Source organism: Aristolochia californica, unplaced genomic scaffold, assembly GCF_029961685.1.
Source record: "Aristolochia californica isolate CCGP_79_NKW_82.1479 unplaced genomic scaffold, dmAriCali1.0.hap1 SCAF_3, whole genome shotgun sequence".
Classification (NCBI taxonomy): Eukaryota; Viridiplantae; Streptophyta; class Magnoliopsida; order Piperales; family Aristolochiaceae; genus Aristolochia; species Aristolochia californica.
Window position 1 is genome coordinate 1,092,240 of NW_027181992.1, and position 26,790 is coordinate 1,119,029.

At 38.1% G+C, this 26,790-nt stretch overlaps 6 protein-coding genes across 6 annotated transcripts; 4 read left to right on the forward strand and 2 right to left on the reverse strand.

The window, feature by feature from the left end:
• The first annotated feature begins 1,451 nt into the window (after positions 1–1,451).
• On the forward strand, positions 1,452–7,849 carry LOC137959940 (ADP-ribosylation factor-like protein 8c). The gene is made up of 6 exons (XM_068807365.1): positions 1,452–1,647; positions 4,203–4,284; positions 4,377–4,409; positions 4,502–4,623; positions 7,230–7,391; positions 7,511–7,849. The coding sequence occupies exons 1-6, from the start codon at positions 1,610–1,612 to the stop codon at positions 7,623–7,625; spliced, it is 552 nt and encodes a 183-aa protein (XP_068663466.1). The 5' UTR covers positions 1,452–1,609; the 3' UTR covers positions 7,626–7,849.
• A 691-nt stretch (positions 7,850–8,540) lies between these two features.
• Positions 8,541–11,456, forward strand: LOC137958342 (ABC transporter G family member STR-like). Its single transcript, XM_068805306.1, has 4 exons — positions 8,541–8,888; positions 9,227–9,406; positions 9,499–9,767; positions 9,842–11,456. The coding sequence occupies exons 1-4, from the start codon at positions 8,541–8,543 to the stop codon at positions 11,454–11,456; spliced, it is 2,412 nt and encodes an 803-aa protein (XP_068661407.1).
• Positions 11,457–11,837: 381 nt separating this feature from the next.
• On the reverse strand, positions 11,838–15,346 carry LOC137958996 (TPR repeat-containing thioredoxin TDX). Its single transcript, XM_068806242.1, has 10 exons — positions 15,139–15,346; positions 15,005–15,038; positions 14,292–14,414; positions 14,137–14,224; positions 13,979–14,059; positions 13,488–13,552; positions 13,231–13,371; positions 13,021–13,137; positions 12,756–12,795; positions 11,838–12,353 (listed from the first exon to the last, which is right to left on the reverse strand). The coding sequence occupies exons 1-10, from the start codon at positions 15,246–15,248 to the stop codon at positions 12,019–12,021; spliced, it is 1,134 nt and encodes a 377-aa protein (XP_068662343.1). The 5' UTR covers positions 15,249–15,346; the 3' UTR covers positions 11,838–12,018.
• A 1,689-nt stretch (positions 15,347–17,035) lies between these two features.
• On the forward strand, positions 17,036–17,616 carry LOC137958530 (pollen allergen Che a 1-like). The gene is made up of 2 exons (XM_068805591.1): positions 17,036–17,189; positions 17,300–17,616. The coding sequence occupies exons 1-2, from the start codon at positions 17,036–17,038 to the stop codon at positions 17,614–17,616; spliced, it is 471 nt and encodes a 156-aa protein (XP_068661692.1).
• Positions 17,617–19,449: 1,833 nt separating this feature from the next.
• On the forward strand, positions 19,450–20,028 carry LOC137958531 (pollen allergen Che a 1-like). The gene is made up of 2 exons (XM_068805592.1): positions 19,450–19,603; positions 19,712–20,028. Exons 1-2 carry the CDS (start codon positions 19,450–19,452, stop codon positions 20,026–20,028), a joined length of 471 nt encoding a protein of 156 aa, XP_068661693.1.
• A 4,572-nt stretch (positions 20,029–24,600) lies between these two features.
• LOC137958532 (pollen allergen Che a 1-like) lies at positions 24,601–25,183 on the reverse strand. Its single transcript, XM_068805593.1, has 2 exons — positions 25,030–25,183; positions 24,601–24,917 (listed from the first exon to the last, which is right to left on the reverse strand). The coding sequence occupies exons 1-2, from the start codon at positions 25,181–25,183 to the stop codon at positions 24,601–24,603; spliced, it is 471 nt and encodes a 156-aa protein (XP_068661694.1).
• Between the last annotated feature and the right edge of the window lie 1,607 nt (positions 25,184–26,790).

Sequence of the window (26,790 nt, forward strand, 5' to 3'; positions counted from 1 at the left end):
CCATTATAATTGAAACAAATCCCCAGGTGAGAACGGGACTGGGACTGGAACCCACATGTTTGACTTAAAAGCGGATGCAGAAATTTCTGAGTCAAACGGCTTGGATTGGACTCATCCCTTCCAAAATACGAATCAACCCGGCCAAATCACGAGTCGCCCTGACTTCTAAGATATTTTTTTTGCTAATAAAAATTCCTAATATTTTTTTATTCAAATTAAGTAGTCAATTTTATTTCTGCACTCAACGGTTTGCTAACTCTTACGACATATTATTATTTAATCCGAGTCGCGTGTATGCTAATTACTTATATACCCTTCAAATAGTACGTACAAATAAAAAACACTTACTTCAACGTGCCAAATCATTAATTGTCTTAATCATAAATATACACGTATGCCTTGAAAATAATATGAAGAGACCGTCTAGAACCGTACATGTCACAGTCTCATAGACTTTATTTATAGGAAATTTAAAATTATGTGAAACGTGTAAAAGTATGTACATAAGTTGCATTTAACCAAATATTTCTGAATTAAGTATTCTTTTAATAAAAAAATCAAACCATGTAATAAACTCAATGAATCATTGCCGCCTCCTTTGGGTTACTTTGTGTACTATTGAACCCTCAATATCATTATCACTATATTTGTTCAAAATCCTTTGAATTTGGTTTTGACTTATGTTTTATCATCCATTACTATCCTTTTAGAGTTTGTACCTAGTGTCATTCTTATACTTGGGACACCATCGAGGAGTTTATTACAACATTTATTTTATTTGGTTCAAGCTGGGATTACTGCCATTACCTCCCAACTTGAGGGGGAGGTGTTATGATTTCGAACGGGGATATAATTTGGATCGTTAAAACTCAAGTTGGATTATTCGAGGCAAATTGAGACTTCAAACAATAGGGAGAAAGTCTTACCCCTCTTCGTCTAATCCTAAATCTAAGTGAACCTAACCTAATTGTGGGTAGACTATGTGAATCATGACCGGTATGTTATAATTTGGACTTGAAATTTGATTCCACTAAATTATACTAAAATGAACATTTATAGTAAAAATGAGCTTAGTTTTTTTTATATAAAAATTATAATCTAAAAATTATCTCAGACTTTTGTGTGTGTATTTATAGTGTATAAAAAACAAAAACAAATTAATATAATATTTTTTATACTAAAAAGGTGAACAAAAATAAAACTATTTAAATAGTAAAATGTAGGTGACAAAAAGGCGAGTCGTGTATGACGATTTTAAATCACCTATTTAGGTTTTATTTGGTTTTTATTATATTTGATTGGATATTTTTATTTATAAAATCAAATTGTTAATTTCGCAAGTAATTACGGCTCTTCCCGGGCTTATCATTATCAAGACGTCGTAAAGCAATTCTAGAAGTACAAAGCGTGGGTTTTGCACTCTTTTATACTGATCTCCAGACGGACGCGAGAGCTATCATAAGAAAACCAGGGACTCCTCGCCGGCAAGTAATCCGAGAATCAACTCCCACGTGATTCCACTCTTCCTCTCTCGTTTTATCTACGAATCCACCCTCTAACAGAATAAAAAGGCAAGCCTCCGTGCTTCTTCGGTAATTGAATTATCGCCATGGGTCTCTGGGAGTCCTTCTTGAACTGGCTTCGAAGGTAATATGTTGCCCTTCTCTGCTCTTCGTTCGTCTCTTTTTAGGGCTTTCCCCTAACTTTCATGATATTGATTTCGATGTTATGGGCGTCGTTTCTGCACGGTTTCGAAAGTAAATACCCCGTCATATTTCTGTTGTAGTAACAGTTGACAATAGATTGAGAACTCTATCAATGTGTTTGCCAAACTTTAGATAATTTATAAAAAAATTCAATGTTAATCCTTCTGCGAACTCTGTGTTTCGTCTTCTTCTCCATTCTCTCTACATCCTCCCCTCTTCGTGTTTCTTTATGTTTTGTCTTATCTAGCTCTGTCGCGGAAGAGCTAATTCGTTAAGCGCTTTACTGTTGGAAAGAGAGTAGTTCGTGTCATCGAGTTCTTATTCTTTTTATCTAGAAGTTACTTGTTCAAAACTTCTAATGGTTGAGCTGGCTGGGTCCCTTTCCCCCCGCTGTCTTTTTCCCACTTGTCTACGAGGTCAGGTTCCTAAATGACGATATCCTCGTTTTACTTCTATTTTTGCTAAATCCTCTTAACGGTCCATCCCTCAAAACCGCTTCTTGTTTGTAATTCCAATTCAGCTTTTGGTTGATTAAGACGACTCGACTCGTTGGACCATCTTTTGTTTGCAGGTCTTCATAAGAATTTTGAATGAGGCTGTGCATTATCTAGCTAAAAAATTAGTTTCCTGGAATAATCTCCCAATTCACATTAGTTATTAATTAATCAAGGAACTTTGCTATGATTTGATTTGTTTCTCTGGGCTCTGTCAACTCTTCGCTAAAGACTAATTTTGTCTGAAGCAAGCTTGTAGCATTGCATCTTATCAGTTGGCCTTAAATTGCTAAATTTCATCTAAACTTGGACTCGTCACTGGTTTGTTAATCATGGATGCAAATTTGCAATATTCGGCATCCATCATTCTTTAGGCTACTCAAGTTTTAAACAGTTTGTATTATGTTTGGTTTTGAATAAATCCTAAATGCTTGTGTAGACATTCAGTTTTCAGTCTTGTAATGTGCTGTTTATTCTGTGGTCGTACTTGTTTCAATGCTTTGGCTGCAATTCATGTCAATAGGATCAGGATATTGGTGGTTTCTTTTTCTTTTTTCTTTTATTTAATGGTAAAAATGTAAGCATAATTTCTTATTACCATAATACACTTAAATTTGTCTTGGAACTTTTGGTGCTCCCAGGTGTCGAAGAATAATACTCTTAATGTTAGATTTTGAACAGGCTTGAAATATGCTGGAACTAATGTGATTACACATTTTTCTTGTCAAATGGTGAATTTTTTTTATTAAAGCACAAAGATAATTAAGACTATGAGACTAAAATGGGGATGGGTCATGCACAGGAAGCTATTGAAGAACAGCCTCCTCTTAAGCAATATTACCAGCTATGCTATTGGCAGATCTTAATACACGAGACAAAGAATTTGGTATACATGAAGGAATATCAAGGACTTCATAAAAAGCAGGGCTGAATCTCCAAGGTGGGTCAAGGGTATTTTCATACCCTGCACGATCTCCCTCAACAATTAGCTGGCTTGATAATGCTTAAAATTTTGAATACCTGTGAGAATATATCTGAACTCTGCCTCATTAGAGTCCAAAATTCCAAGTGGTCCATCAAAATTCCTTCAGAATCTGTAAAAACACCACCGCAACCAACCAGTCTTGGTTTGTCTTTAAGGCTACCACTAAAATTTACCTTGTTTGAACCTGGAGGAGGCAGGAGGTAAGGACAAGTGGAAACTTGCTGCTGGGAGAAAACTCCAGCAATAAACTTCCAATGTTTATGAACACCAGCCCCAAGGAGCTCCCTTAAATATTTTTACAGACTCAGCCAAGAGATTGTAGAGAGATTAAAAATGACAAAAGAAAAAAGGTTGTATAAGGCATCTGCAGTGATTGTAGAGATGTGATTTGACAAATCTTCTCTATTATAAAACATTGTTGTGTTTGTAACTTCGTAGTGGCAGTCTACAGTGATATGTTGTTACATAGGTATCATATCTGCTTTCCATGGTTTTGTTGATTAAAATTTTCCTTTATTCATTGATTTTAATCAAAACATATGTTGTATCTTCATTATTCAGCTGCTTTTTACTCTTGAACATTGACTGTTGTCAAATTCTAGTGAAATTAAGTGGCTAGTGTTATTAATCCCATTTGTAGGCTATTTTCTCTTTACATATTTTCCTCTTGAACCAATATGTCCTATTGTCACAAGCATGTGCACCTATGGCTTTATGGTTTTAAAATTTCAGACTACAAATCTATGCATGTGTCCTCACGCTGCATAAAAGGATTCCCCTTGATCCTTCAGAAATATTTCCGCCTCCATCAGATCTGATAAATATTGGAAAGAGAGTTCCATTATTTACATGATTTTGGGGAATGGAGTGTTTGAAAAAGTTTATCTGGGTTAGGACGCTAATAAGATAACTATGGATTCGCATATACCATAAATTCATACATATTCCCCTAAAATGTACTAATAATTTTTTTATAAAAAATTAGCATTTTCATAATTCTGTGTGGTTGATTTTCAGCTTGTTTTTCAAGCAAGAGATGGAGCTTTCTCTTATAGGCCTTCAGAATGCTGGAAAAACCTCTCTTGTTAATGTTATCGCAGTAAGTGAATCTTTCCTTCACCTATCATTTCTTTCAAATGCTTGAGATGCTTGTTATGTTCGTCTTACACGTCTATCTTTTGTTGTCACTAGACTGGAGGCTACAGTGAGGATATGATTCCAACAGTATGTAATTCAAAACACAGAATCTTTTAAAATGCTGTGGCTTGATCAGAGATCACTTTTGTTTATTTATTTTTCCGGCTTTTGACTACCAGGTGGGTTTCAACATGCGGAAAGTAACAAAAGGAAATGTAACCATAAAGCTTTGGGACCTCGGAGGACAAAGGAGGTTTCGTTCCATGTGGGAACGTTATTGTCGTGGAGTTTCAGCAATCCTGTATGTGCTCTTCCTATCTCTTTACGTCAAGTATTTCTAATTTTGCATATTTTACAAGGTTTAAACTGGAAAATCTCATTATTCGCACAACTACTAACCTATTACTGGACTATACTTTCTATTTAGCAGCTGAAAGTGGCATCATGGTTAGCTTTAAGTAAATTTCTTGTTTTGATCTTATCCCAGAGAAAAATAGATGGTGATTTTTCTTCACTTGTAGGGGGTTAGCTGCTCTCTGTTTTTTGAGTTTCTTTTAATGGAGTCCCACATCATCTCAAAGAAAAAAGCTCCCCCCCCCCCCCTTTTCCTTCCTTCTATGGCTTCAAATTATATGCAATGTTTGAGTACTATTTCCAGACTGTTCATCTGGCGAGCTGCAAGAGACTTCCATTGCATTGCATGAGTTTTGAGAACTTAGAAACAATGGTCTGGATCCTGTGGTATAATCGACATAAGATGCAAGTTTTGTGTGAAAGTTGTCATCATCATGTTTGGGTTGCACTAGCAACAGTTACAGTGTAAGAGAGTCGTGAAGGGTTGGGAAAGTACTTCAACTGCATCATTTAGTGAATGGACAAGCTTTCCCCTCAAAATGGCTATCATGTCCATAGGCTTACTGGTTGGAGTTTCAATAAACATGTTATTTCTCTCAGGCTAGTTTTTGGGAACAACACTTTGGATCATATTCTCATATTCAATAGGTGTTAAAGGTTGTAAGCACTCTGTATTTTGAACAGAGTGAGTTGACATTTGATTCTGATGGAAATTTAGTGAAAATTAAAAAAAAACAAGAAAAAAAAACAGGATAAAAAGTAATCAGTTCGGAAAATGGCAATCTGAATCAAGAAAGGTTCAATATCTAACTGAGATTCTTATGTTAAAACACTTAAACTGTAGGCAGACTCACTGGACATTTTTCTGTAAAACGATGAAATAAAGAATATTGAGAGGAAAAAGAAAAGGGAAAAAGAGGGAAGAAGTTGCTGGAAAAGAGAGCCAGAGAGGTCTCTCGTTGGGGATCAGAAATTGATCCCCAGATCCTTTTTATTCACTTAAGTGAGAGCTGGGTACAATGAATAATATGGCCTTCATACACTTAACCACTTATAACTCCCAATCTACACCTCTAAATTTCATGAAAAGTGGACCATAGAGACATCTAAACATGCTGATTAAGATAGTACTGTCATTAGAAAATACGGACTATGTACAATAACCAAACTGCTCCTTATACTGTTTTCTAACATTCCTCCTCAAGTTGGAGCATAGATGTTTAGAAGCCCCAGTTTGTTACAAAATGCCCCAAATTCATATTTACCAAAGCTAGTAAACAAATCACTAACTTTTTCACTAGACCGAGCATAAGAGGTAACAACTTCCTTCCTAATTACTGCATCTCAAATAAAGAGGCAGTCAACTTCTATACGTTTGGTCACCTAAGGCTGTTTGGTCTAGTGGTATTCTCTTTACATCAGATGCGTTAGGTCACGAGTTTGAATCGCGCCACGCCTCTCTAAAAAAAAAAACTTCTATACGTTTGGTCCTTTCATGAAATACTGGATTTCCCGCAATGCATATAGCTATTTGATTATCACAATACATATTAATAGGATTAGCAACGTGCATATTCAACTCTTGAACAACTAATCTCACTCACATCAACTCACTGACAGTATGAGCCATATCTCTATACTCAGCTTTTGTACTAGAACAATTCTGCTTTTTGCTCTTCCAACTTATCAATTTTTTTCTTAAGAATACACAATAGGCAGTGGTGGGTTTTCTGTCAAGTTTAGATCCAGCATAATCTGTATATGAAAAGGCTTCTATCTTCAAGTGACCATGAGGTTAAAGAACAACCTCTTTCTAGGTGACCCTTTTAAATACCTTAATATTGTTTGTGTAGGTTCTAAATGTTAATTCACCTTTTTGAAGAAGTTGCTGTGGTTAATGGAGGGAGAGAAGAAGCTTCACGGGCTTGCAATCAGGATCTACCACTTTGGTACCATGTATAATGATGAAATAAAGAAGTTTGAGAGGAGAAAGAAAAGGGGTTGCTGGAAAAGAGAGCTAGAGAGGTCTCTTGTTGGGGATCAGAAATCGATCCCCAAATCCCTTTTATTCACTGAAGTGAGTGTTAGGTACAATAAATAGTTTGCCCTTCATACGCTTTACCACTTACAACTCCAAATCTACACCTCTAAATTATATGAAAATTGGACGACAGACACATCTAAACATGCTGAATAAGATAGTACCCAGTACCCTCACTAGAAAATACAGACTATATAAAATGATCAAACTGCACCTTGATACTGTTTTCTAACAACTTCACTCTATGAGATGCATTGCATTCATATTTTTCATATTCTGATTACTTTAACTAAGGTTCTCTGTTTGTCAACATGTTATATTCTTCACTTGAACACTTTTACCTGTCGAGTACTGTATTGGGCGAGAAGATGGAGAGTTTTAAGTCTACAAAATTCATTTTCAGAATCTCAACAAGTGGTTGTTGTTGTTTTTATTTTATTTTTTTTTATTTTTCGGGAAGAGATAGTGAACACTATATCTGGCATGAAATGATACTTAGTCCTATTTTCCAGATATGTTGTTGATGCAGCTGACAGAGATAGTGTTCCTATATCAAGAAGCGAGTTACATGACCTGTTAACAAAGCCGTCTTTAAGTGGGATCCCTCTTCTGGTGCTTGGCAACAAGGTTGACAAATCTGAAGCCCTATCAAAGCAAGCATTGGTGGATCAACTGTGAGTTCAGAACTTTGTGAAAGTTTAATTTATCTATTCTCTTGGTCCTTAAATTCGAAAGCCACTTGCAATCTTGTCTTATATCTGTTGTCTGGGCGTGCCAATGGTGGGGCAAACAGGGACTTGGGATCTATTACCGACAGAGAGGTTTGCTGTTACATGATCTCATGCAAGGACTCTATAAACATTGATGTGGTCATTGATTGGCTGATCAAACACTCAAAAACAGCCTAGTAGCTGCAATAGACATTGTTCATATAATGATTATTTTATTGTATTACTAATAGGTAGAGTGCGTTGTTATCAGTATTGAATTGCAGTTGGTCTAGGCAAGCCCCAAGTCATGCTGAACTACAAATGTTAGTACATGTGCTGGTGTACCAGTGAATCCTAATTTTCAAACTAAGTTTCATTCACTTGTACTCATTCCAGTTTTATATATTTTTAAACTTACAAAGTTACAGAGAATTGTTCATTAACTATATATAAATTGGATATACTTGCCTTGCTTCTGTCTCTTAAAAATGTAACCATCCATGCAAGTTGTTGTTCTCTCAAATAGAATGGATTCTTGAATGTGTGATGACTCTACCACATAACAAAGGAGAACAGAGTGAGAAAATTATATTAATTTTTTAATCAATTAATGACTAGGCATTAACGAAACTTTATACTAAAATTTTCTCATAAACTTAAATCGAGACATTCACAATTTTCAATCACGGTCACTAACTAGTACTTGTAAGGATCTCTTTCTGTTTGTGCGTGTGAGAAGAAAGGGAAACCTGCTGCTTAAATCAATAAAGAAGACCCTGGCTCATTCTTTTTCTTGTTGCTTTGCATATTTGGAAGCAAGTTAACGTATACATTGTTCTGATCACTGCATGAAACACGAAAGAAACAAAAACAGCCGAAAGATGCATTCATATTTGTTGTATTTGTCACATTCTACCATTACAGAACAAAAACTTGTTCCTGCAAAATCAAGGCCAGCAACGTGAAAGCCAAAGAAGCGAAGACCTCAACGGTTCCTCATTCTCACCGTCAGATTCTTCAGTTTTCCTTCCAATACTGTTAAAACAGACTCCCATCCCTTTAAATCCAGAGGTAAAACTACTTTGGGAAGGGGAAGTTCAGAGCACCCAAACTATGGCGCGTGGACGATCAGTTAGCACCAAGAGTCTGGAGAGCCTCCTGTGCATGGACAAGCCTCGGGAGGCTCGGGTGGTCCGACAACCGATTGTAAAGATGGTCCAAGGCCAAGGCCTCGAATTCGATAATCTCTCTTACAGTGTCACGAAGAAGCAGAAGAAAGATGGAGTTTGGATCACCAAGGAAGCCTTTCTCCTGAATGACATCTCTGGTCAGGCTCTCAGAGGTCAAGTCACTGCCATTTTAGGACCCAGTGGTGCCGGAAAGTCCACTTTCCTTGACGCATTGGCCGGCCGGATTGCGCGAGGAAGCCTTGAGGGATCCGTCAGAGTCGACGGCCAACCGGTTAGTTTATAATTTTCCATATATATAGCCTAAGCTGAACGCTGTAAATTAACTCTGTAAATTTCGTTCATTTTCACTGCTTAACAACCTTCTGCAACAGTTTTCAGATTTCAACTCTTCCTTGATCCTATAAGGTCATCATTTCCTGCTTTTGTTTATAACGAATACTATTGCGGACACTCGAATTTGAACTGGTCTACGCTAAAATTAATGTATCTTGGTTTTCATCTTCGTCCCGATCACCTTCTGCAAAGACCGGTAGTGAAGGTCAATTGCTGATATGGTGAAATGTTTGATGGAAAGAGAGAGCGGCTGACGGCAGAATGTATTCGATGCAGGTAAGCACGAGCTACATGAAGCGGGTTTCCTCGTATGTGATGCAAGACGACCAGCTATTCCCCATGCTCACCGTCTTTGAGACCTTCATGTTCGCTGCAGAGGTCCGTCTTCCTCCTTCAATCTCCAGAGGCGAGAAGAAGAAGCGCGTCTACCAGCTCATCAGCCAACTCGGTTTGGAAGTCAGTCTCAATCTCCCGCTCTTCTTTTTGAGATTCATTAATTACAAAATTCAAGCAGAAGTGATAGAAACGTATATCCTTGGATAACACAGAGTGCAATGCATACATACATTGGAGATGAAGGAAGGCGAGGAGTCTCCGGTGGGGAGCGGCGAAGGGTTTCCATCGGAATCGACATCATCCACAAGCCGTCATTGCTGTTCCTCGACGAGCCCACTTCCGGTCTCGATTCCACGAATGCTTACAGCGTGGTTGAAAAGGTGAAAGATATTGCTCGTGGAGGGAGCATCGTCCTCATGACAATTCACCAGCCTTCTTTCAGAATCCAAATGCTTCTTGATCGTGTCACAGTCCTGGCAAGGTATCGGAATGCTTCTCTACTAAAGCATTAAAATCTTTCACTAGCGTTTAATCGACAACAGTCTCGCTTCGCAGGGGACGGTTGATCTACACGGGGAGTCCCACTGATCTCTCAACCCATCTTACTGGCTTCGGAAGGCCGGTTCCAGAAGGCGAGAACAACATGGAGTACCTTTTGGATATCATCAAAGAGTATGATGAATCCACAGTGGGGCTGGATCCCCTCGTCGTCTACCAACTGGAAGGGATCAAGCCAAGCCAAGCAGCCATGACCCCGATTCCTAAGACACCCAAGACACCTCGAACGTCATTCCAGAGATCTACTTCAAAAATCCCCCTGCAAAGCAAGTCATTCAATAACATGACGCCAGGACCGAACTCTGTTAATTTCTCTTTTTCCGGCGAAGACGATGAGGATGATGATGACGATTTCGATAACTCTCTCGGACGGAGGAGCCAAACCCCTTTACATAGTGGAGTCTACAACCCCAGGCTGGCTTCTCATTTTTACAAAGACTTCTCGGTCTGGCTGTACCATGAAGTGAAGGGCACACCAAGGCAGCCACCCTCTTGGACTCCGGCGAGAACCCCCAGTCGTACTCCTGCCAAAACTCCTATTTCCATCCAAAGTGGCCGAAGGGGGCCGTTGTCTTTCGAGGTTCAGTCACGTGGACCAGCCACAAAGACGCCTGTTTTCATCCCATCGCCAAGCCCTTATCAGCCATCTTACCAGGAATACCAACCCCATCAGTTTGATGAACCCGAAATGGGAGCTAAGTTTGCAAACCCATGGCTCCGTGAGGTTGCAGTCCTCTCATGGCGGAATACTCTGAACGTGATCAGAACTCCTGAACTCTTTCTCTCCAGAGAGATTGTTTTCATTGTAATGGGTCTCATTCTGTCCACCCTCTTCAAGAACCTGCACCATACCAACTTCAAGACTATCAATCGCCTTCTCAACTTCTATATCTTTGCTGTGTGTCTCGTCTTCTTCTCCTCTAATGATGCAGTCCCGACATTCATTCAGGAAAGGTTCATTTTCATGAGAGAGACCGCCCATAATGCTTACCGAGCATCCTCCTACGTCATCGCTTCGCTCCTTGTGTATCTTCCATTCTTCGCAGTTCAGGCCTTCACCTTCGCCATTATTACCAAAATGATGCTCAATCTCAACTGCAGCCTTTTCTACCTCTGGGTCATCCTCTACGCGTCGCTCATAACCACCAACGCCTTTGTCATGGCAGTGACTGCGCTGGTGCCGAGTTTCATAACCGGTTACGCTGTAGTGATCGCCATAACGGCCCTCTTCTTTCTCACCTGTGGGTTCTTTCTGAAGCGGGAGCATATACCAGTTTACTGGCGCTGGCTTCACTACATTTCGGCGATCAAGTACCCGTTTGAGGCTTTCGTGCTGAATGAGTTCAAGGGAGCTAAGCACTGTTATGGAGGCAACTTCCTAGATCTCTCTCCTGGTCCTCTCGGCGACTTGAAGATCAGCAAACTTCATGAAAGGCTGCGTGACCATCTCCCGCCGGACTGCATACTCATTGGAGAAGACATAATCTCCACAATGGGAATCAAAATCGAGAGCATCTGGGAAGATGTAGCTATCCTGTTTGCTTGGGGCGTTCTGTATCGCCTATTCTTCTATCTGGTTCTCAGGTTCTACGCCAAGAATGTGAGGAAATGAAGCAGTGGTGGCTAGTCTCGTTTCATTTTTTTGTTTGGGTATTATTATGATGTAGAAACGCCAGTACAAGTGTAGACTAACACTCTTGCAGATGACAAGAAATGAATTTAATTTCTCGGAATGATTTACCATAGGAATATTACATCCACGCCACCTGATTGAGAAACCATTATTGTCAGATCTGGTTCAAATTATATGGGCAGCCTAGGCTATTTGCTTGTCTATGATTTAGATTATTCCTCATCAATAGTTGAAGACAGTATTCTAACTGAAGCATGTCAAGCACCACATTGATAGGAAGCATTAGTGAATGGGATTTTGCCCCTCACTGTGAGCGTCCAGTACCTTCTGATAGAGCAAAAGATAGTGACCATCGGAGAATTGATCTACAACACAGAACCAGATGAGAATTGATGTGTTCAGAATACATTGGGTTTTTCTCCCTCAAACATTCAGCACATTAGCAAAGACATGTCAAGCACAAATGCTCCCGCAAATCCTTCACGAAAACACACCAGTATGTAATTAGTAGTTACAGAGGCTAGCAGTTGGTGAAGGCGATTCAGGACTGCCCTGCATATTGTGAAATCTTCCGTTCAAGACCATTCTTATCAGCCCCGACAACCCTATCAACTTCCTTTCCGTCTTTAATGAAGAAAAAAGTTGGCACACTGCTCACATTCCATTGTGCTGCAACGCTTCGTACTTCGTCTATGTCAATTTTTAGGAAGACAACCTTTGGATATTTCTCTGCTAAGCTGGTATACAGAGGAGATATGATGCGACAAGGCCCGCACCATGAGGCAGTGAAATACATAATGGCTAACCAGGACAAGCTTGATGCAGCTTTGAATTTTGTGTCCAGTTCACTAGCAGAGAGAATGCTGATAACGCTTCCTAACAACCACCATGCTTAGTGAAGTCAGATACAAAAGAGATTAACATTTTGTTTTTAGTATCTGTACACTATCAGCATCTCCATGTACATAAACAAATTGTTTTAGAGTAGAGAGAATCAAGAATTTCACAATTGATATAAAAGGCATCCAACCAGGGCAAACAAATTTCGAGGTGTGAAAAGCCCAAAATGTTGCACTAGTAGTACTTTTGGGGCTGTGCCTGCCTTTTACTAGGTCCTTTGATTTTTTTAAGCAGTGCAGCATCTATTTCTTACTTTTTTCCTAGTTTTCATGACAATGATAAATAAGATTTTCTACTTCTTAGGGATTTTTCAGTTTAAAAGCCTAAAATTTGTCTTACATTACCAAGATGTCTAGTAAGAAGTACATGGATGATTACCTTCTTGTAGAGCAGCTGCACTATGTGCCTCTGAATGCCTCTGAATTCCAAGCAAATTAGAAAAGCTTTCAGAAAAAAATAAAGATGTGTGCAAAGCCTAGCTTAAGCTAGATCATAAAACAAGTGCATAAAGGAGAAGGATCTCAAAGGAAAAAGGCATATTTTTTAAGGAAGAGTACAGAAAATCTTGTTTTCAAACAAAAACTAACATATTTTTCTTAAACACAAAGAACATTCCAAGGACCATATGATAAATCTAATTTACCTTGGCTTCAGCTTGCTGATGCTTTCTTTCATATTCAAATTTCCTTTTCTCTCTCTCTTTACGCAATCGCTCATATTTTCTCCGGTGCTCTTCAATTTTCTGAACATTAGGTTCAACCTGCACATTTGAAAGTATAGTTCATCACTCTTCACCCATTCTGTTTATCCATTGAAAAGGTAAATCTTACTCTACCAAAATTGGAAACATTACCTTCTTAAGAACTGAATTTATCTCATCATCATAGTCTAATTTAGAGGCTAAATGTAGATCCTTGGCTGCCTCCTCCCACTGACCCAACTGTGCTCTGGCCATGCCCCGAGTTTTATATCCTTTTGCTGAGTCAGGATTAATCTAAGACAACCAACCAATTTTAAAATGAGCACAGCAGTCCAGAAAAAAACGTTCTGCTTTATACAAGGATCTTCCTATTAAAACCGAATTTCATATTTAGTAGAGAGAGGCAGAACCTTTAGAGCTGCTTCTGCATCTCGAATTGCTGCATTTGGTTTGTTCATCTTCACAAAGACAGCAGCTGAAAGAAAGCAAAAGTTGGACCATCTAGATAGCATAAAATGAATGTAAAAGATTCCAAAAGGAAAAAACGACACATCAACACATACAACTGTACTCAACATGGAGATGGAGTACTATTGTTGGCTAAAGAACTTATGAAATTTCTAGCCGTGGTATGATATCTAGGTTAATTTTATAAACACGAGCAGGCTGTGATCATGCATATCACCAGCTGGAAATAATCTGATTAACCTCTCTTTATATATATATATATAAATATATATATGTATCGCCGGAATGTTTGGCTGGTTAGATTGTGCGCATCATGACAGTGTTGCAACTTGTTTGTTCAAGTAACTTACAAGATCTTTCAAGTGCAACAAACCACAAGGAAGTCATATTGCTGAGGCTACATGATTCATAACACATCAATCTCAAGAAGTACCTCTAGCTGCATACAGAATTGCGGAACTTGGGTTGGTCATAATAGCTTCAGTTAGATGCACTATTGCTTCATCCACCTTGCCTGAGAGACATATCTCAAGTCAGAGAAGACTTGAGAAAGACCAGGAAAAATGGTAAGAGCTAAAATGGAATCCAAACCTTCTGAAAGAGCATCCATAGCTTTTGCTTTGGACACTTGTGCAGCATCACGTTTTTCTTCTGTAATCTCAACAGAAGAATCTCCCATCTAAAAGAAAAAGTCATGTTAGAGATTGATGCTGTCAATGAAAATAAGCATTTGTTTGTCACTAAACCTGTTGGGGAGGATCATTGTCTTCTACAATTTCACCGTCCAGCTCAATGTCCGATTCAACAATCTCATCATTGATGTCAGCATCCCCAACATCATCAAAATCCTTACCAGATGTGGTACTTTCCTGTGTGAAGCAATAAAAAATAAACGTTAGTTCACATCCTCAACCTGAAAGATGTAAAATATTTATCATGGCCATTCAAATAATGATCTAAAATAAAGTTAAGTGGTAATAGGGGAAGTATCAGGATTAGAACAATAGCTGCGTACGTATAGTAGAAAAAACCTAGGGTGATTGGGTCACTGCAATACTTTAACAAAAATCAACAGAGACAAACAAGCAGATACAATAATCTTTATGAATCATTATGCCCTGGACAAGAAACACAAGCCATCCATCTACTTGCTAAATTGATTATATAAGCCAATGCAAGGATGATTCAAATGCACTAAATACTAACACGGGTAAACCCTCGCTAAGAAACTGAAACTATATACTTAAGTAAGACGGATTCTTTCCAATTTTACGTTTTCGGCCACTTAATGAAAAATTTTCAACTGAGAGTGACTAATACATGTCTGAATTGCAGGTAAGACACCTTGTAAAAAAGTTTTATGGCCATTAAAAAAATCACTGAGAATTCAGAAATAGTGATTAAAAAAAACTAGAAGCAAACCATTTCCCAAAGGGAATGGGTGCAAAGAGTATCTAACCTTTTTAGGGTAAGAAGGAATTTGCCCTCCGAGGCTGAAACAAAAACACAGCAGGAAGAAAAAAGAGTTATCCGTTGGATCGGATTCCAGGAGAAGGAACTTTCATCTAAGCAAAGAGCACTGAGTGCGAGTACCTCAGTAGATAGTCCTTGAAAAAATCTAAAAAAGGTTCTTCGAGAATAGAAGGATTAAGCTTGCATTGATTCACGAAGAGTTTCAACTGCTCGATTTTTGCAGCGTCCATTTCGCTTTTGGCCTCACGCGCCCGTCGATCAGACTCCCGGAACGCCAAGCAGCTAAATTCCGTAAATTCCAGAACAGTGACTGAAACGGAGACTTACCTCACTACCTCAAAGATAAACACAAACCCATTTTGGTGCAATTTGGTCACTGAAATCAGATTCGCGTACGAGGCCTCGTGGAAAGCTTGATTGAAATGTTGGGCTTTGGCCCACCATCTATAAGAACAAATGTGTTTCTTCAAGCAATATGTACTCAATTGAAAGATTCGAGTTTAGAATCATTAAAATCATAGCCACAGAAATTGTTGCAGGGTTGATTAAATTTTAATCACATTTGAATCTTTATAAATTATCTTTGCTTTGAGTAATTATTAGATTCAACTTTTTAAAATTAAAACACATATGTTTGTGTAATTCAGGCTAAGAAATCATGTTTTCCATCACTTATTATAAACAACTACAATGATCAGACCGTCAATTAATTCTGTTTATTTCAGTTCGGTGGAGCATTTGTGAACGTCAAATGAGTCATTTCAACCCTTAGGGGGAGGGGGGTTAGTTAACTTGAATAAAAAGATAAACTTCAGTAGTATTACTCAATTTATCTCCTTACATCGTTAGTGGAACACCCATAGTTTAATTTCGGGATTTCAGATTCCGTAATATATTGCGAATTATTCGGATGAAGCGAGCGGGATGCGTCACGGGAGGCCAATTTTTTTTCTTTCTCTCCCGCATGCCTCTCCCTCTCGGCCACCTCTAGTGCCGCTTCAGTCGCAGCCCTCGCAGTGCCCCCTCAGGGCCGTCTCCATCACAGAGCCCCCGTTGTAGCGCCATGAGGAAGAAGATGACAATTTAATTTTTCCTAAGTTAAGAAAAATTAAACCACTAGTGCTGCCCGAGTCTCGGATCGAACCCGCCCGAGTTCAACAGAGTTAATCCAGGTCCACTCGGTTTCAAAAAAAATTAACCCATTTTATAATTAATAAAACCAATGGTTTTAAATTTAAAAAAAAAATATTATTAATTAATAATACATAAAAATATATAGTGTGTTAAAGTAAGTATTTGATCAATTTTTTTGTTTAATCATTCTTTTTTATGTTAAGTATACCATATGTTATTAATAAATTAATAACTTAATTTATTATATTCGTTTATGTTATTTTTAACTTTATTTATTTTTTATAATTAATCATGTGCACAGTTAATTAGCTCACATAATTACTGTATTAATATAATCATTAAATAAATATAATATCTAATTTAATTATTTAATATATTAAATATATTTTAATTATACATTAAATTACTTATTCGTGTAGTAATCATGTTTGTTTTACCTAATTTGGGGTTTAGGTATGATGTTTTATTTAAGTATATTATTAAAAGTTACTCCTTCTCTTGTTTTTTATATTTTTCTCGTTTAGGGGCACTAACACTGGAAACTGTTTTCCACTGCACATGAATTCGTCCATACTAACACCCAATTTGAAGTTAAATTTCATATAGATATTGAAATGAATTTGAAGTTGAAGTTCAAATTTAAAGTTTGTTGAGTAACCCCTTAAAAAGGTTTTTTGGCTTTTGGTCTATCAGCTTTTAACGGAGACCGGAAGCTATTTCTAGAATGTTGACCTTTCGTAGGCTGTTCGTTCCTTCCCCTCCCGCAGTTTCTGCTCCACCTTTGTCTTTTTGGTTGTGAAGGGGTGCAAACCCATATAAAATGGTTCGGAGCACCTCCCATGAGGGTAGAAAGAGGAGCTCGGCGGAACAAACAAGAATTCAAATGGCAAAGCTCCAATCTCTTGCTATCGTAGCAGCCCTGTGCTTCCTCTCATCCCTCTCCGTGATATACGCAAATCATTTCATTGTCGAAGGAAAAGTTTACTGCGATACCTGTCGCGCCGGCTTCGAGACATTTGCCACATACTACATCCCAGGTAATTAATCAAACCGTTTGGACAGAATAAAAAAAAAAAAAGTATCTCCTTCTTCTCCTTCATAGTTTGTCCAGATCATAAGCGTCCACTTTTTTCTCAACTTTTTGCAGCCGCTAAGGTGAAGCTGGATTGCACCAACAGGACAACCCACCTGAAGACATTCGAGGGAGAAGGTTTGACGGATGCGACGGGGGCGTACCAGCTCGAAGTGACGGGAGATCACGAAGATGATGTCTGCGACGTGAGTCTGGTAAGCAGCCCAGTGAAGGGCTGCGACGAGGCGGTTCCTGGGAGAAACAAGGCGCGGATCTCTCTCACCAAGAACAATGGCATCATCTCCGACATCAGATTCGCCAACCCCCTCGGCTTCTACAAGAACGATCCCCTCCACATATGCCCCAAGGTGCTCGAGCATTACAATGGCTGAGACTCTTCCTTCAGCTAACATCCTCATCGATCCAAACTTAGGAAAGATCAAATCGTCAGACTTCCAGTTTCCCTTGCTGTTTTAGTGCTCTTTTGTTTTGATGTTTTTAAATGGAGAACAATCAAAAGAAATAAGTACTCTGATCCTGACTCTCCTTCCATTAACTGGATTAATGCATGAGTAGGATCAAGAGAAATATGTATATTGATCCTGATTCCCCTTTATATATTTGGGCTATCAATGGGTTGAGTTTATCCAAACCTGATACAAACTAATAAAAAACTTTATTCGGGGTTCTTAACGAGTTCTTCTAAACGGATATCCCATTTTAATATAAAATTATTTATTTAAAATAAATAATAATATAAAATGAATAAATTACAATTACATACTGATTTTAGGATCAATTTAAATAATAATATAAACAGATGTATTCTTCTCCGTTTAGGAGACAATTTATAATACATTACATACTGATTTTAGGATCAATTTAGATCCTAAAATCAAGGAATAGATTACAAGATCAAGGAAACAATTCGTTTCTTACAATCACGTTAATCAATTTACAACCAGCTCATTACAGGCTTGCAAACAGAGGCGGAGTCGATGCTGACAATAAATCCATGAAGGTGTTGAGAACGAAGAAGAGGAAGTCATTGGCTTCGCCATTATACATAATTAATAGCTGAAAGTTTTATTGAGAAATAAAATAAAAAAGGCTGGCCTGTCAAAGGCTCAACCCTTGTTTTAGGTCTTCTACCTCTAGAATTGGCTAGCAAAGTAGTAGTGGCAAAGGTCGAGTTGGTAAGCTAACTCATAGATTGGTTGTCGGATGCCCTAAGGCTGCTTATTTCTTTCGCTCTAGGAGCCCCTCCTAGTTTGTGAGGTGATAGTGCCTACCGTCGATAGGTAGCTTTCTATGTGAGACGATGTTGGGTAGAGTTGTGATTGATGTTACAAACATTGGTTGAGTTGAGTTTGTGGAAGTGGGAGATGAAGAGAGAACAAGAGAGGAGAGTTTTTCCCTTTCTCCAATGTTCTTTTCCTTCAATTCTTGTGTTCTTTGCCTTCCTATAATGTAGCTTCATTGATGCAGTTTTTGTCTTTGGAGCTTAGCTGGATATTTCCTTACTGAATGGAAAAGCTAACAATTATAAGGTTTACATGCCGGAGGACAAAGGGCATTTTTTGCTTTCTCATTCTCTACAGAACTCGTACAATTTCCAGATAATTAAATGCAGATTCGGGTGGACAAAGAAAAGACATATGGGTTTGAACAAGTCTCAAAGTAAGTAAAATGATTAATTGATCGCATATATTATGGGATGCAACCTTCAGGTGACGATTCAAGTTTAGAATCATTTAAATCGTAGCTATAGAAATTGTTACAGAGTTGATTAAATTTCAATCGTATTTGAATCTTTATCAAGTACATCTTTGCTTTGAGTAATTATTAGTTTCAACTTTAAAAAAATTAAAACACATGTCTGTGTAATTCAGTCAAAGAAATCCTGTTTTCCATCAGCCATTACAAACACCTACAATGATCAGAACAGTCAGTTAATTCTGTTTATTTCAGTTCGGTGGAGCTGTTGTGATCAGTCGAATGAATCGTTTCAACCCTTATGGTTTTTGGCTTTTGGTCTATCAGTTTTTAATGGAGACTCGAAGCTATTCATAGAATGTTGACCTTTCGCAGGTTGTTCGTTCCTTCCCCTCCCGCAGTTTCTGCTCCTCCTTAGTCTTTTGGGTTGTGAATGGCCATATAAAATGGTTCGAAGCTCCTCCCATGAGGATAGAAAGAGGAGATCGGCGGAACAAACAAGAATTCAAATGGCAAAGCTCCAATCTCTCGCTATCGTAGCAGCCCTGTGCTTCCTCTCGTCCCTCTCCGTGATATACGCAAATCATTTCATTGTCGAAGGAAAAGTTTACTGCGATACCTGTCGTGCCGGCTTCGAGACATTTGCCACATACTACATCCCAGGTAATTAATCAAGCCGTTTGGACAGAATAAAAAAAAAAGTATCTCTTTCTTCTCCTTCGTAGTTTGTCCAGATCATAAGCGTCCACTTTTTTCTCAAACTTTTTGCAGCCGCTAAGGTGAAGCTGGATTGCACCAACAGGACAACCCACCTGAAGACATTCGAGGGAGAAGGTTTGACGGATGCGACGGGGGCGTACCAGGTCGAAGTGACGGGCGATCACGAAGATGATGTCTGCGACGTGAGTCTGGTAAGCAGCCCAGTGAAGGGCTGCGACGAGGTTGTTCCTGGGAGGAACAAGGCGCGGATCTCTCTCACCAAGAACAATGGCATCATCTCCGACATCAGATTCGCCAACCCCCTCGGCTTCTACAAGAACGATCCCCTCCACATATGCCCCAAGGTGCTCGAGCATTACAATGGCTGAGACTCTTCCTTCCGCTAACATCCTCATCGATCCAAACTTCGGAAAGATCAAATTGTCAGACTTCCAGTTTCCTTAGTTGTTTTAGTGCTCTTCTGTTTTGATTTTTTTAAATGAAGAATAATCAAAAGAAATATGTATTCTGATCCAGACTCTCTTTCCATTAACTGGATTAATGCATGAGTGGACCTAAAAACCTAAAATAAAGATGTAATGTCTTATAATTAGCCTCCTAAACGGAGAAGAATACATCGAAAAAATTATTTGAAATCCTTCGGTTTTACATTGAAATTGTTCGTTTTTACAATAACATCTTGTAGATACTCTTTACCCATATATGTTAAAAAAATATAATTTGTCTCTAGTGGCATTATTGTAAAAGTTCTTTATTTCTTGTCTTTATTCCACCCTATTTCGGGTAAAGGGCATTCATGTAGTTGTTACTCCTTACACGTATAAATAAAGTTTAAGGGGGAGGATTAGGGCAATGCTCTCTCAATCCTAATCCTCTCATTCCCCAACGTCAACTCCTCTTCTCTCTTACAACCCATCCCTCTTTCCTCTTTCTTTCTTCTCTCTTCTTTCTCACTTCTCCCTTCTCTCTTCTTTCTTTCTTCTTCTTCTTCTTCGTTTCTTCTTCTCTTTCATTACCTCCGCTTAATCTAATCACCTTGGGATCCTAAAATCAACATGGTATCAGAACAATGCTTTTAGGATTCCATGGTTAAGGTTTTATCATATGTCTATCAACATAACAAGGTTAAAGTACTCGATTTGAGCAACTTGTGGTTCAATCATGATAAGTTTTCTCTCTCTTTTCCAAAGATGATTATTGATGATTAAGCTCGTAAAGAAGCTTGAAGAATGCTTGTGTATGCTTATATGCGCGAAGATTAAGTGTTGTTATCTCCTATAAAACAACATCCGATTTTACTTTTTGGTTCTTCTTCATCAGTTCAAATACCTATTATAGGCTGCTTTGTATGCTTTGATGATATGTTTGCTCCTTTAAAAACTAATTTGGAACAAAGCCTAGACATTTTTTTATAGCAACCATCATGTATTCATCTCACTATTGAGGTCATAGTCATTGATTCTCTCTTAGAAGCTTACTGCTATGGCTTGTTTTTTCCTCAATTAATGCACTCTCCGTTGACGCAAGGAAGGCTTGTTATTTTCGACAAGAAAATTACTGAGTTCATCAATGTCTAAGAATTTCTATTCTGAGTTACACTTAGAAATTTCTTATTTAAGATAAAGAAAGATTAAAAGAAAAGTCAACAGATGAGATCTTATGATGCATGTGGTGCACTTAGACATGTATAGAAAAATAATCACGTCTTGGTCATGTCAATTAGAGAAGATTTCCAATCTTTCTAAATTAGTAAACTATCTTAAATTAAATCAAATCTTTAAAAGGTCTTGAGTCAAATCAAAATCCAACTCGGGTATATTTATAAGAAGGAAACACGCCTTCTTTGATACTTGTGCGACCTAGCAAATAAAAATCACAATTTTTGCTTTCTTCTTTCCTTAAATCAATTAGGACAGGACGTCCAAAGATTATTCTAATAGAGGAAGCCTGTAAATAAGTTAAATCCAACACTTTCTTTCTCAAAAAATCCTCTTGGCAAGCTTTTGAAGAAGGGAACTGTCCTTCTATAAACATGCACCAACTTTATGATTCAATCACAGCGTAATCTTGCCATTTTCCCCTCAAAACCTTTATGCAAGTTTCTCAAGAGAGTAACACAACAAATGGAAGGCCAAAAAATTCATTGCAAGAACCAACAACTCTTTAAAAAAAAATATTATTGGTAATCAAGAAACCAACCTTTAGCGAGCTCTTTTGAGACCAAGCCATACAAACATCAACTTAAACAGTCTTAAATGAATTCAATCATGCTTTGATTATGATAATCCTCATAAAAAGTTAAAAAATGTACAAATTTTTATCCAACATGTATTTTTCAAGGAGAGAAATCGAATTCTAATGCTTAAACCGGGTACTCAAAAAATTTTCTATCAATCTTTCATGATCAAAGATAAACTGAGCACTAGAGTTTCATAAATCATATAAAACTCAATTTCCTATCAAGCATTCTTTCAAGACTCAAGAATGATAAAATATCTCATCACTTGAAGCTTGATAATCCACTTGCACTAAAAAATGTATTATCTTCAGGATCCTAAATCCATTGCTTTGATACAATGTTGGATTTAGGATCCCATGATAAAGAACCTCGATCAAGGTGGTGAAGGAAGAGAGGAGGAAGAAGAGGAGACGAAAAGAGAGGAAGAAAGAAAAAGAGAGAAGGAGAGAGACGACTACAAAGAGAGATGGAGAGAGAGGTTGGGAAAAGAGAGAATAGGCTAGGGATGGATCTATGAGAAGAGGAGAGAACATAAATTTATAAAATACTTTTTCATATTCTTTATTATTATAAAATAATAAATAACTAAAATACCCATTCATATAATTTAAATACATATGAAAGAGTAGAAAAAAAGAGATCAACTCTTGCTAAGCTAGCTTTACATTTCATCAAACATCTATGCAGCTTGGGTCCCAACAACATGACATAGTGCCTCTTCTACCAAAGTTGCTTTGAGCTAGCTTTTCAAGAGTTGGATCTCTTTGGTCTTATTTTTCATAATTCAGATTGACAAATGTCTGAGCACGATGGTTAATAAATTATGGAGGGGGAGGATGTTGTCAATAAATCCATGAAGGTGTTGAGAACGAAGAAGAGGAAGTCATTGGCTTCGCCATGATGCATAATTAATAGCTGATTTTTTTTATTGAGAAATCAAATAAAAAAGGGTGGTCAGTCATAGGCTCAACCCTTATTTTAGGTCTTCTATCTTGAGCATCGGCTACCGAGGTAATAGTGGCAGAGGTCGAGCTGGTAAGCTAGCTCATTGGCTGGTTGCCGGATGCCCTAAGGCGAGGTGTATGCAAGCTAGGATCCCTTCCTAGTTTGTGAGGCGAGAGTGCCTACTATTGATAGGTAGCTCATCCCTTGCATGGTAGTTCAAGCCGTAGGTGTTGTTGTCTTTCGTCAGTGTGGGTGTGAGGTAGGACTATCTGCCGCAAGTTCCTGGCAGATGAATGAAAAATTGTTCTTCAGTTGATAGGTGGGCTCAGTCTCCAATGGCCACACATGGATTTGGTATAACAAGTCATGTTTGTTTGCGATGTACGTCCCTGTTGGATTGGACACGCGTTAGCTATAGGAAGTATGGTTCCGAAAGTGACTTTGGTTCACCAGTTCAAGCTCAAATCCTTGCTTTATGTTAGTAGAGTTACAAGTTGGGTTAGGCCAGAACACTTTCTTTCTATGTGAGACAATGTCAGGGAGAGTTATGTTTGATGTTACAAACATTGGTTGAGTTGAGTTTGTGGAAGTGGAAGATGAAGAGAGAACAAGAGAGGAGAGTTTTTATGAGGGTGAGGGATGACTCAAAAAATAGGAAAATTTGAAAGAAGAATCAAATGTACGTTTTTTCTTTTCTCCAATGTTATTTTCCTTCAATTCATGTGTTCTTTGCCTCCTATAATGTAGCTTCATTGATGCAGTCTTTGCTGGCATAAAGAGGTAATTTCTCAAACGTTTTTGTATTTGGAACTATTGATTTCTAGGGCCAACACATAAACCCAAGAAATCTCAAGCAAGGGAGAAAAAAAATAGGAAAATAGAGATAGGTGTGGGGACCAATTTGAGCCAAGAGGAAGATGCTTGAATGCTCTACCCCATGCCTTGAGGTTCTATTTATAGTTGTGTGAAGGTGTTTACAATTACTACAATGCCCTTAGGGCTACATGCTTTAAAAGAAAAAGGACACAAGAAGACATACATCAGCTTACATAATTACAATTTTCTATCATTTTTATGAAAATTATCTTTATTTACTAGTCATGCCATTCCTACACACGTGGGTGTCTCTTAACAAGAGCTTATTTAGATATTTCTTTTGTGAATGGATAGCCTTCTAATGTCTTTCTCTTGTTTTCCTTGCATGGCTTGATTCTTTGAGAGGTCTTCACATGAGACCTAGCTAGATGACTTGTCAATATGTATGCATGGAGCGGTTGAGTTATTCTTTGACTTTGGAGGTGGAGAGAGTAGTTCTATTTTTAAACCATATAAGAGAGTATTTTGAGCAAAGATCTATCAAAGAATCAAACCATTGCAAGAAAAACAAGAGAAAGACGTTGGAAGACTATCCATTCATAAAGGAAATATCCAGCTAAGATCCAAAGATAAAAATATTTGAGAAATTTCCTCTGTATGCCAACAAAGACTCCAATAATCAAGCTACATTCAAGGAGGAAAAGAACGAAGGAATTGAAGGAAAAGAACATGGAAAAAATTATCTTTATTTTAGGTCCACTTATGCATTAATCCAGTTAATGGAAGGAGAGTCGGGATCAGAATACATATTTCTTTTGATTATTCTCCATTTAAAAAAATCAAAACAGAAGAGCACTAAAACAACTAGGGAAACTGGTAGTCTGACGATTTGATCTTTCCTAAGTTTGGATCGATGAAGATGTTAGCGGAAGGAAGAGTCTCAACCATTGTAATGCTCGAGCACCTTGGGGCAAATGTGGAGGGGATCGTTCTTGTAGAAGCCGAGGGGGTTGGCGAATCTGATGTCGGAGATGATGCCATTGTTCTTGGTGAGAGAGATCCGCGCCTTGTTTCTCCCAGGAACCGCCTCGTCGCAGCCCTTCACTGGGCTGCTTACCAGACTCACGTCGCAGACATCATCTTCGTGATCTCCCGTCACTTCGAGCTGGTACGCCCCCGTCGCATCTGTCAAACCTTCTCCCTCGAATGTCTTCAGGTGGGTCGTCCTGTTGGTGCAATCCAGCTTCACCTTAGCGGCTGCAAAAAGTTTGAGAAAAAAAGTGAATGCTTATGATCTGGACAAACTACGAAGGAGAAGAAGAAGATTTTTTTTTTTTTTTTATTCTGTCCAAACGGTTTGATTAATTACCTGGGATGTAGTATGTGGCAAATGTCTCGAAGCCGGCGCGACAGGTATCGCAGTAAACTTTTCCTTCGACAATGAAATGATTTGCGTATATCACGGAGAGGGATGAGAGGAAGCACAGGGCTGCTACGATAGCAAGAGATTGGAGCTTTGCCATTTGAATTCTTGTTTGTTCCGCCGATCTCCTCTTTCTATCCTCATGGGAGGAGCTTGGAACCATTTTATATGGCCATTCACAACCCAAAAGACTGAGGAGGAGCAGAAACTGCGGGAGGGGAAGGAACGAACAACCTGCGAAAGGTCAACATTCTATGAATAGCTTCGAGTCTCCATTAAAAACTGATAGACCAAAAGCCAAAAACCACAAGGGTTGAAACGATTCATTCGACTGTTCACAACAGCTCCACCGAACTGAAATAAACAGAATTAATTTAGGTTCTGATCATTGTAGACGATTATAATGGTTGATGGAAAATATGATTTCTTTGACTGAACTACACAGACTTAGGGGGGTTAGTCCCCCAAATAGATTTTTCAAGTTCAAGTTCATGTCCAACATGAAGATCATCTTCGCACTTGGTGTTAGTGTTGACGACTTCATGTGCACTGGAAAACAGTTTCCAGTGTTAGTGCCCCAACATGAGAAAAACATAAAAAACAAGAGAATCTCTAAACCTTTACAGTGCACTTAATTACAACATAATCCTTAAACCCCAAATTAGGTAAAACAACCATTATTACTACACGAATAAATTATTTAATGTATAATTAAATATATTAATATATTTATTAATTGAATTAGATATTTTATTGTGCATTAATATGGTAATTACATGAGCCAATGAAATACGTATATGATTAATTAAAAATAATAAATACATTACGTTATAAATAAAAAAACGAAAGTAATACGTTGAGTTATTAATTTATTAATAACATATGATATACTTTAACCTAAAAATGAATAATTTAAGAGAAAAAATTGATCTAATCATAACTTTAACACACTATATATTTGTACATAATATATTTTATGTATTATTAATTAATAATATATTTTCACAAAATTTAAACTATTGGTTTAATTAACTATAGCAATCAGATAATTATGCCAAAATAATTTATCAAATATTTATTTTAACAATATTTTAATTATGACTATTAAATCACTATTTTAATATAGTAATTGTAAAATTAAAATAATTATTTTATAAATAAAAATAATTATTTTATAAAAATTATAAATTAATGATTTTTATGAAGATAGTTTAATTTTTCCTATCTTAGGAAAAATTAAACCATCTTCGTCTTCCTCAACGACGAGCCAGTAGGCAACGGCGATGGTGACGGGGACGGGCTAGTAGGCAAAGGCGACGGCGGTGGGCAATGCCGACAGAGGCAGCGCTCCGACGATATGCCGAGAGGGAGAAGAGAGGGAGGCCGAGAAGCTCTGCAACAGATGCTCGACCTCCCGTGCTCTACGACGGAGGTCAAGAGGGAGAGGAGAGGGAGGATGGCTGTTAAACCGAAGCTGATGGGGAAATCGATGATGAATCGAAGTAGAAATTAAAAAAATTGAAGCCCAAATGTCAAAATCGAGCAGGAGGTTCAGAGGGAGAGCGAGTCCGAGATAGCAACGGAGGGAGACCGGAGAGGGAGCGGAGAACGAGAGAGGGCTACGGGAATGAAATGGCAGAGAGGGTGTGCGCCAGAGAGAGCCCTGAGAGACAGCCCCGCGTGAGAGTCATGTAGATGATTCTGAAA

Excerpts from the sequence above, each read along its gene's own strand:
- LOC137958531 (XM_068805592.1), top strand. The coding sequence starts at position 19,450 with ATGGCAAAGCTCCAATCTCTCGCTATCGTAGCAGCCCTGTGCTTCCTC. Across the intron at positions 19,604-19,711 it reads TGCCACATACTACATCCCAG|CCGCTAAGGTGAAGCTGGAT; the intron begins GTAATTAATCAA and ends AACTTTTTGCAG.
- LOC137958532 (XM_068805593.1), bottom strand. The coding sequence starts at position 25,183 with ATGGCAAAGCTCCAATCTCTTGCTATCGTAGCAGCCCTGTGCTTCCTC. Across the intron at positions 24,918-25,029 it reads TGCCACATACTACATCCCAG|CCGCTAAGGTGAAGCTGGAT; the intron begins GTAATTAATCAA and ends AACTTTTTGCAG.
- LOC137958530 (XM_068805591.1), top strand. The coding sequence starts at position 17,036 with ATGGCAAAGCTCCAATCTCTTGCTATCGTAGCAGCCCTGTGCTTCCTC. Across the intron at positions 17,190-17,299 it reads TGCCACATACTACATCCCAG|CCGCTAAGGTGAAGCTGGAT; the intron begins GTAATTAATCAA and ends AACTTTTTGCAG.
- LOC137958996 (XM_068806242.1), bottom strand. The coding sequence starts at position 15,248 with ATGGACGCTGCAAAAATCGAGCAGTTGAAACTCTTCGTGAATCAATGC. Across the intron at positions 14,225-14,291 it reads ACAATGATCCTCCCCAACAG|ATGGGAGATTCTTCTGTTGA; the intron begins GTTTAGTGACAA and ends TTTTTCTTTTAG. Across the intron at positions 12,796-13,020 it reads ATCAGCAAGCTGAAGCCAAG|AGGCATTCAGAGGCACATAG; the intron begins GTAAATTAGATT and ends CTTGGAATTCAG.
- LOC137959940 (XM_068807365.1), top strand. The coding sequence starts at position 1,610 with ATGGGTCTCTGGGAGTCCTTCTTGAACTGGCTTCGAAG. Across the intron at positions 4,285-4,376 it reads CTCTTGTTAATGTTATCGCA|ACTGGAGGCTACAGTGAGGA; the intron begins GTAAGTGAATCT and ends TGTTGTCACTAG. Across the intron at positions 4,624-7,229 it reads CGTGGAGTTTCAGCAATCCT|ATATGTTGTTGATGCAGCTG; the intron begins GTATGTGCTCTT and ends CCTATTTTCCAG.
- LOC137958342 (XM_068805306.1), top strand. The coding sequence starts at position 8,541 with ATGGCGCGTGGACGATCAGTTAGCACCAAGAGTCTGGAGAGCCTCCTG. Across the intron at positions 9,407-9,498 it reads TCAGCCAACTCGGTTTGGAA|AGTGCAATGCATACATACAT; the intron begins GTCAGTCTCAAT and ends TGGATAACACAG. Across the intron at positions 9,768-9,841 it reads CGTGTCACAGTCCTGGCAAG|GGGACGGTTGATCTACACGG; the intron begins GTATCGGAATGC and ends CTCGCTTCGCAG.